Source organism: Triticum urartu, chromosome 7, assembly GCF_003073215.2.
Source record: "Triticum urartu cultivar G1812 chromosome 7, Tu2.1, whole genome shotgun sequence".
Classification (NCBI taxonomy): domain Eukaryota; kingdom Viridiplantae; phylum Streptophyta; class Magnoliopsida; order Poales; family Poaceae; genus Triticum; species Triticum urartu.
In genome coordinates, this window is record NC_053028.1 from 165461094 (window position 1) to 165470703 (window position 9610).

The 9610-nt window shown below is 44.1% G+C and overlaps 2 protein-coding genes across 3 annotated transcripts; one reads left to right on the forward strand and one right to left on the reverse strand.

Annotated features, from left to right (window-relative positions):
• Window positions 1-277: 277 nt before the first annotated feature.
• On the forward strand, window positions 278-3860 carry LOC125520785 (protein WHAT'S THIS FACTOR 1 homolog, chloroplastic-like). 2 transcript variants are annotated; one of them, XM_048685806.1, is made up of 3 exons: window positions 278-2154; window positions 2887-3309; window positions 3396-3860. In XM_048685806.1, exon 1 carries the CDS (start codon window positions 356-358, stop codon window positions 1526-1528), a length of 1173 nt encoding a protein of 390 aa, XP_048541763.1. In that variant the 5' UTR covers window positions 278-355; the 3' UTR covers window positions 1529-2154; window positions 2887-3309; window positions 3396-3860. The 2 variants fall into 2 exon arrangements, with proteins under 2 accessions (XP_048541763.1, XP_048541762.1); XM_048685805.1 differs by having other exon boundaries at window positions 2887-3860.
• A 1919-nt stretch (window positions 3861-5779) lies between these two features.
• On the reverse strand, window positions 5780-8187 carry LOC125520786 (cell number regulator 11-like). Its single transcript, XM_048685808.1, has 4 exons — window positions 7719-8187; window positions 7529-7600; window positions 7238-7447; window positions 5780-7145 (listed from the first exon to the last, which is right to left on the reverse strand). Exons 1-4 carry the CDS (start codon window positions 7771-7773, stop codon window positions 7069-7071), a joined length of 414 nt encoding a protein of 137 aa, XP_048541765.1. The 5' UTR covers window positions 7774-8187; the 3' UTR covers window positions 5780-7068.
• Window positions 8188-9610: the final 1423 nt, after the last annotated feature.

Consider the following 9610-nt stretch of genomic DNA (forward strand, 5'->3'; position numbering starts at 1 on the left):
ACAAAAATTCAGAAGAAACGCTCAGAGCGCGACACGTGGCGGCAGCCGAGAGCGCGCCAAATGACGCGCTCTCAGCCTATCCACAAATGATGGTTGAGAGGCTTTCGAAGAAGCGCTCGTCAACTAGTTGCTTTTTATATGGCGCCTAATAGGAGGTCCCATTTTTCTTAGTCTAGCCACCTTAACCAAATGAACGCAATCCATAGCCTTTTTTTCCTTTTTCTTTTAGGCGAGCGCAATCCAGAGCCGAGTAGCACCATCCCAGATAAAATAGACTATCAGCCCATGAGCAAAACAAGCCCAATCACTCTCATTACCCCTTTCCTGCCGCCACCGCCGCCGCTGAAGGGCGTTCATGGCGCGGTGGTCGTCTCCGAAGGACCCGGCTCTGGAGGCGGCCCTCCGCCGCAACCGGCGCTGGATCGTGAACAACCAGATCAAGCGCCTCCTCCTCCGCTTCCCGTCCCGCTCCGCCCCCGTCCGCCTCCTCCAGTCCCGCTTCAAGACGCTCGACCTCCTCGGCCGCGCCGCCAACTGGCTCCGCAAGTATCCCTCCTGCTTCGAGCTCTTCACCGGCGAAGGCCCGGCCGGGAGCGGCGGGGAGCGCTGCTTCGGCTTCACCAAGCGGATGGCGGAGCTCGTCGACGCCGAGGAGGCCGCCGTCACCGCGTCCGAGCCGGCCATGGCCGACCGCCTCGCGCGCGTCCTCATGCTCACCCGCGGGCGCCGCCTCCCGGTCTCCAAGCTCGCCGCGCTGCGCGGCCCGCTCGGCCTCCCCGACGACTACCTTCTCCGCATCCTCCCCGCCCACACCGATCTCTTCCGCCTCGCCAACCCGTACCCTCACCGCCGCAATGCCGCAGAGCTGGAGCTGCTCCGGTGGGTCCCTTCCCGCGCGGTCTCTGCCATCGAGGCCGCTGCCTCGGCGAGCAACTCCCTCCCGCGGTTCACCTGCTCGTTGCCGTCCTCTTGGGCCAAGTCCCACGACAAGATGGAGGACTTCAACGCCACACCCTACATTTCGCCCTACTCGGAGGACGGGGCAGTGCCTGGCACAGACGCACAGGCTGAGAAGCGTGCCGTGGCTGTGGTTCACGAGCTTCTTTCGCTCACCTTGTGGAAGAAGATTTCGGTTATGAAGCTAGAGCACTTCAGATGGGAGTTTGGGCTGCCAGAAGACACAGCTAGGATGCTGGTCCGGCATTCTTGCCTCTTCTATGTGTCGAATCGGTATAAGATTCACACGGCGGTGCTCCGTGAGGGTTACGAGGGGTCTGAGCTGAGGGTGAAGGATCCAGTGGTGGCAGCAAAGGATAGACTCGGGGAACTGATGCAGGAGGGTCTGCACGAATTTAATCAGCGTCGACGTGCTGTGAATTTGGAGAAGAAGAGGAGGAAAGGTGAAGTTGATGTGAAGAAGGAAGAAGAGGAGCTCGAAGATGAGGCAGGGGCACTGTTGGATAGTGCGGAGAAGAGGGAGGAAAGACGGAGGTTTTACAAGGTGTTGTTTGGTGATGATAACCGGTGATTGGTGTATGTAAGCCTGATGCCCCTCTAGACAAATTGTTGAACGAATGATGATATCTTGTGATACACTAAAGCAATAAGAGTGACACTGCTATGAAGAGACGACACATCTATCTGCACATGGAAATTGTTTGGGTTGTTGTCTCGCTTGCTGGTCAAAGAGAATTGATTTCCAACCTGCTAGTTTTTCTTTTCAGGACATGTAATTGGAGAACTGCAGGAATACCAGCCAGCCAGGCAGTTTGATCTTTTTGTAGATTATAGCATGCACCTTCAGGATAAAAGCAATCACATATGGATTCTCCTAAATGAATAAATGGTGGAATTCTGGTGTAAAAGGGGTCCTTATCAAGGAAACCAAACATATGGATGCAATCAATGTGTGTGAGAAAGATCGACAGATCTGCAGAACTTGCAAGTGAAATGCCAATGCACACTGGTCTTATATTGTCAGAGAGAACAGAAATCATGAGCAGCAAATGCTGCATGCAAGCATGTGCAATTGACTATCTACAAAAGAGAGCACTGCGATGTTGGTGGATATTTGCGCACAGTTGGAGTTATAGCCTTCTTGTATAGCAAATATGATCATCCCCAGAAATGGAACTTTGATGAGAATGATTTTAGGTACACACCTTTTTCCTGTTTTTTTAGGAAAATGTTTTGTTATAGTTGAACTTCTGTGTGTTGGCATTTCAGTTATGAGGTTTTATAGATGGCAACCTTAAAAAAATTCATTCATGTCCTGTCTAGTCATTGTTATCACAAAATTCTTTAGTTAATCATTTAAATTCTACTGGGATGATGCTTTGTCCTCACGTAAGCACTTATTTGCTTATGCCAGTTTGGCACTGAGTGGTGGATTACTGGACTAATGACTCGTTGCATTTTGAAATGAGTAGTATATTTCTATGTAACAGTCCATGGGCCTGTATAACCAATTAACAGCTTGCTCAACGAGTAGCAAGTTATATACTATATGTTGCCTGCTGATGTTGGGGTATAAGTAAAAGTAAGAAAATTAAACCTAAACAGAAGGATACATAAAAGGAGCTTTAACAACTTGATAACCATATGTGGCAAGGATATAAGCCTGCCTTTATGTTTGAAGAGCATAGGGAAGTGGGAATCAATGGAAAGCTATTGAAGAGAAGTGCCAACCATCACAAGCACCAAATTCTGGATTTATTCATGGTCTAAAAGCACATCCATCCCTTGTTTTTCTGGTGCTTCCATGCCTTCCGTTATCTTGTTGCTACCTTCCCATCCTGCAAATGTGATGTAAATCACAGTTTAGTATTTTTAGTCATTAAAGCTTGTGTTGTGAACATGCATGTTTTGTTTTATATTTTGTTTCAGCAAGGAGAGATACCTTTGGACATGTTGAAGCCACGATTTTCCAGCTGCTTGTACTCTTGGCATAGTGCACAACTCTCACAGCACATGTGAACAAAGCAGTCCATGCAGGGTGATCCTTGGAAGTTGTACTGTGCCCGCATTGAGGAACGTTTGGTACAAGAATACAACCAGTTGCAGCCTATGGATCCTAGCAAAACATACAGGGTCCCATGCATGCAGCATGCTGGAAACAAGGGGAGTTAGCCAACAAGATGTATGTTTTTGATGTATGTTTTTATGCTTGATCCCAAGCACAAATTGTAATTGAAGCACATTCATCCTGAGCCTCTGTCCACAACCTCAGCAATGCGACCAAATGTAATGCAGGGGCACCAACAAGTCAAGCAATCTGCAGCATTAGCCACAAAAATGAAGCATCAGGATGTAAGTGAAATGCACTCTTATAAATCCCCCAATGTATAAGCCATAAGGACTTGTGAGAAGAGCATGAAAGATAGTTCTCCATACAGGTGCCGCAATCTCCAAAGCAGTCACAAAGCCCAACCGACCACTTCCCTGACATGCTGCTGATTTCTTGTGGTTGTGATCTGTGGAATATGGAAATAGATGGTGTGTAGCTGTGCCTTTGCGAGCAAGAATACCTTGATCCCGTTGGTATTTATAAACTAGCAACAACATGGTATCAGTGCCTGTTTGCACAAGTATCTGCTCATAGTAGATTCCAGTGCATCATTTTTGTTGTCTCATGGGCTTTCTGCTTTCTTCTTGCACTTTAATGTTGTATGTTGTGTTTACAGGTTTTGCTGTAAATTAGCGTTTTTAGTCACATCATGTTCACTTGGCTTGTTCTGTTTGATTGCTCCTTCGGGAAATCTTATGCTCAGTTAGCATCTGGCAGCTATTTGGAGTTTCCAGTTTTGGTTGTAGCATAGACCCCTTTTGTTCTTTTGCATCATTCATTACTTGGCAAGTAATAGCTGCTATGATGATTGGAATTCGTGGGCTGACGATGATCACGATGATTGGAATCCAGTCTCACTATGTTTTCAGTTTCATTAGTCGTGCAACACCTGATTGAAGCTATGGAAAATGTCACTGCAGTCCTCTTTCTGAGGCTTTTCAATGTAAATTCAAGTTGGATAAGATCTTCTGCTTCCGAGATTTCCTTGAGGAGCTCATACTGTACCCTTAATAAAAGCCCCAAATTTCGGTTGCTGTTTTCTAGTTTCTTAATCGCCTCCAGTTCTGTGCTCGCTTTGGGTTTTGTCCATTTGTATTTGGGAGGCATTATCTGGCTCTGCTATCTGTACTGTACAAATTATATAACCTACAGCTAGCTAAGATATTGACCAATTTGCACAGTTATGTGGAGATCATTTGTCATACACCGTGAAGTACCGTTGTTGGTGTGCCAGGGTTTGCTCTTGCAAGTCTTGAGCTAAAGAATTTGCTGATCTGTCCCAAACTGATTGGCTACAGGACAGGCTATGGCGCAGTCAATGTACAAGGACTACATCATGCATGCATGACATTGACAATATGGTCCATATTCTGGTTTGATTTTTACCTTTTTTCCCTGTGGTTTAATCTTTCCTAGGACAATGTTTCGTGTGGCTGAGCTATCTCTTGTGTGAATTTTTGCCATCTCGACTATGAGCTTCTGCAGATGTCAGAACCTTTTCAACCTTTCTTGCTTGTTCTATAGCCTTTTTTAACATAATTTTTTCTTCAATCATCTTAAGCATACAAGATATCCAATCTTCAAGTATTATATTTCATATCCAGTTCGGCGGTCAGTACCAAGTCAAGAGACTCATAGCTTTACAAATTGAGCAGTACATTTTAGTTCATATGCCACTAAACTTCAGTATGGTCTACAACCATATAATGCTCGACTGTCATCAAGACGTCAAGTAACAGATCACATAATATATGTTGCCTGCTGGTGTGAGAAAACATAAATGAAAGTAAGAAATTGAACCAAAATCACATGGACAGATAAAAGGAGTATTTAAGAACTTGGTTACCAAATGGAGCAAGTCATATAAGCCCGCCTTTATTATCCCTTTGGATGTTGGAGAACATCGCGTAACAAAAATTAACAGAAAACAGTAGAGCCAATCATCATATTCATAGCCATCAAATCATGGACATGTTCTAGAAGCACATCGCTTGCTTCACTGGTGCTTTCATGCCTTGCACACACCCCACAAACTTGTTGCTACCTTTCCATCCTGCAAATGAAAATGGTGTAGAGCATGATTTAGTCATGATTATTTCTTCTTTGTTAACATTAATACTCATGATTATGCTTTCTTTCAGTAAGACGCAGAGACCTTTGGCCATGTTGAAGCCGCGATTTTCCAGCTCCCTGTACTCTTGGCATAGCGCGCAACTCGGATAGTGGAGGTGGACGTACCAGTCCATGAAGGGCCATTCTTGCAAGTTATATTGAGACCGCATCGCCGAGCGTTTGGGAAAAGAATACAACCAGTGGCAGCATAAGAGCGACAGGCAAACATACAGGGTCCCACTCATGCAGCATGCTGAAAACGAGGAGAGTCAGCCGAGAAGATCGATGATTTTTATGCTTCAAACCAAGCACAAATTCTAAGAGAAACACCTACATGTGGAGCCTTTGTCTGCAATCTCAGCAATGCGGCCAAAGGTAACACAGGGGCACCAGCAAGTCAAGCAACCTGAAATGTTAGGAAATATAATGATACACAAATGAGTACTGCAAATGGGGTAAATAATCCAGTCCCCCAGTACTTTGCATGCTGCTTTACAAAACCCATGTATAAGAGGCACAAGAAGAACAAAAAAAGGCTAGCTCTGCATACAGATGTCAAAATCGTCAAGGCAGTCGAAAAGCCCAACTGACCACTCCGCAACCATGGTACTAGTTAGTTTGGTAGATTGTGAATTTGTAACCTATGGAGTTCGGAATAGCGTGGTGTGCAGCTGTGCCTTTGTGAGCAACCAATGTTTATATACTAGTAGTAATGGTGCAGTACTAGTTAGAAGATATGAAAAGGTCAATTGATTCAACCGACTCCAGTGCAGAAATTTCTTTCTTGTTTTTATCAGTTTTCTCTTGCAATCTGCACCGGTTGTTGTTCGCTAATGCTGTGTTTACAGGTTTGGCTTTGGATTGGTCTTCCCAAGGACACCATGTTCAATTGGCATGTTCTGCTTTGGATCAATCTTTTGGAAATCCCATGCTGAATCAGCATATGTCAGCACTTTGGAGCTTCCAGCTTTGGTGGTAATTTCCATGCCGTATCGTCGTTTTCCTTATGTATGAAATCAGCCTGATAGTAAAATACTGATGATAATCACCATGTCGATCTCGGTCTAAAATGGGGGAACCATGCCTGGTGATAAGCTTGTAAAAGTGTTGGTCATAACTTCTCCCTGTCCAAGCCTACAGATAGCTAAGTAATTAACGAATATTGCACAGTTATTATGTGGAGATCCAATATCATATACTGTAAAGTCCCCTCGGTGTGCCAGGGCTTGCTCTTAAAGTTTTGAGATGAGGAATTCGCTGATCTGGCCCGAACTGATTGGCTACAGGACTAGAGGGTACCATGAAGTCAACGTAAAATGACTACACCATGCATGCAACATGGTCCATATTCCGGTTTGATTTCTTTTTGCCCTGTGGTTTATATCTTTCTTAGGACAACGTTTCATGTTTCATGCGGCTGAACTACCTCTCGTGTGATTTCTTTTGCCATCACAATTATGAGCATCTGTATATGTCCAATCTTTCTTGAAATTTCTTGCTTGTTGTGTAGTTTTTTGTTATCATATTTTTCTTCAATCATCTTAAGCATACAGGATGCCCCATATTTATTCCCCATGCCAGTTCGGCAGTCAGTATTGAGTCAAGAGATTCATAGCTTTACAGCTTGAGCACTGCATTTTAGTTCACAGGCCACTAACTTCAGTACAGTCTACAACCATATAATGCTTCTCAAGTGACAGATCATAAATGGAAGTACGAAAACTGAATCAAAATCACAAGGACAGATAAAAGGAGATTTAACAACTTGATTACCAAATGGAGCAAGTCACTAGGCCTGCCTTTATTTCCCCTTTGAATGTTGTAGAACATCATCAAATGAAAATTAACAGAGAACAGGAGAGCTAAGAGCATCATTTTATAGACATGTTCTAGAAACACATCCCTTGCTTCCCAGGTGCTTTCATGCCTTGCACACACCCCACCATCTTGTTGCTACCTTCCCATCCTGCAAATGTAATGATTTAGTCATGATTACTTTGCCTTTGTGAAACGCATGAATTTTCTTGACTATGCATTCTTTCAGTAAGACGCAGCGACCTTTGGCCATGTTGAAGCCACGGTTTTCCATCTCCTTGTACTCTTGGCATAGCGCGCAACTCTCACAGAAGAAGTGGACACAGCAGTCCATACAGGGCGATGCTTTCAAGTTGTATTGCGACCGCATCACCGAGCGTTTGGTACAAGAATACAACCAGTTGCAGCCTACGCAAGCCAGGCAAACATACAGGGTCCCATTCATGCAGCATGCTGAAAACAAGGAGACTCAGCCACAAAGATGGATGATTTTTATGCTTCAACCCAAGCGCGAATTCTAAGTGAAACACCTACATGGGGAGCCTTTGTCCACAATCCCAGCAAGACGACCAAAGGTAACACAGGGGCACCAGAAAGTCAAGCAACCTGCAATGTTTGGAAATGGAGCGGAACATAGATGAGTACTTTGCAAGTTTGCATGCTGCTTATGAAACCCATGTACAAGGGGTGCAAGAAGAACAGAGCAAAAGCTAGGTCTGCATACAGGTGCGGAAATCCCCAAAGCAGTCGAAAAGCCCAACTGACCACTCAGCAACCATGGTGCTAGTTAGTTTAGTAGATTGTGGATCTGTGATCGTTGGAGTATGGGAATAGCAGCGGTGTGCAGCTGTGCCCTTGTGAGCTTTGATGCTACCGATGTTTATATACTAGCAGTAACAGTGCAGTATCAGGTATGACAAAGTCAATTGCTTCAGCAACCAATTCCAGTGCAGCGTTTTTGTTTTTGTTTTACGGGGTTTCTCTTGCAATCTGCACCGAATATTGTGCGCTAGTGCCGTGTTTACTGGTTTTGCTTTGAATTGGTCTTCTCAAGGAAACCGTGTTCAATTGGCATGTTCTGCTTTGGACCAATCTTTCTGGAAATCCCATGCCCAATCAGCATATGGCAGCATTCTGGAGCTTCTAGTCTTGGTGGTAACTTTCATGCCTTATCAAATCGGCTTGATAGCAAGTAATATACTATAATGATAATCACCATTTAACTCTCCATTTAGAGTAGGGGAACCATGCCTGGAGACAAGCTTGGTAAAGGTGCCAGTTATAAATCCAAGCCTTTAACCAGACACTTGCCAGTTAACATAACGTATGGTTTCTGCACAAAGGTGTGTCCTGCTTGAACTTTCTGGTTACGGCCACGGTTTTGTTTTTCGTATCGCCAACTAGAGCTAGAGTATTCCCTGTTGGGGATGATGTTGATGTGCTTCTTTTGATCTTCTACTGATAGGCTACCATCTGCTTGTTGAAGCTGAAAGTTCTGTAACAGTTGAAACAAATTTGGTAGAAACTGAATATTCAGAGTAGCAACCAGTCGGGTAACGCCTCCTGGCAACCTAAAGAATATCGGCAAAATGGAATGTTTAACACTGTTCTGGGGGCTGGGGGCTGCTGGCAGCGAGTTTTTCTTTGGAACTGTAGTGAGTGTTTTCGTTGCTTATTACATGACGGTTGTCCCGGATAAGGTTTCTGGTTTCGAGGGGAAACAGTTTGTTTTGGATAGGGTGTGTTCGGCTGCAGCAAAAGATCAGGCCACGCTCGCTCTATGCAAATACCTCTCGGGCTCGGTCAGTTCCGAAAGAGAAAAGTACTGCATTAGTTATATTTTGTTTTACAACATCTACAGACAGTTTTTTTACTGAACCAAACACACAACCTAGTTTTATTTTTCTTTTGAAATGCCATGTCCTACTTCCATTTCTAATCTCTACCTATACTTTTATTAGTTCATATACATGTATCATTATATTGAAAATACATAAAGTTTCCTTTTTATATTTACATCCTTATTTTTATTGTTGTTTTCCCTCCCAACGCTGATATTTTTATTACTGGTTTTCCCTTAAACCAACTCAATTGTCCCACGTCTTATTTGCTTACAAAAACAAAATGATTTTTTTAACAAATTAATAAGTTCTTAAAAAAGTGTTTATCATTTCGGGATTACAACAGTTCGGACTTCACGAAAATATGCAAAATAAGGTTGAACTTTTTGACCGTGGTCCTGGACAGAAAATGGGATGTAATAAATTACTTAGAATTAGCAAATGGGCTGCAAATTATTAAAAAAAACAAATAAGCTTTATGTTGTCTATCACAGATTTGGAGACTAACTTGTGGGCCTACTAAGTTCATGCGTACATAAAGTTTCTAAAAAAAACTTAGTCAACAATCAACTCTACCAGCGTCAGACCGTTAGATGTCAATCTAATGGCAATCGTGCTTCTTCAGTCTCAGATCTTTCTGCTCCACCCGCTCAAACTAGCGCCGGCGGAACCACCTGCTCCCGCCTCTCATGGCCGGCTGTGCTGCCGGGCAGGCCTCACGAGTCACGACCCCACTAGACTTGCATCCTTGGCCTGACTATCCCTCTACTCACCC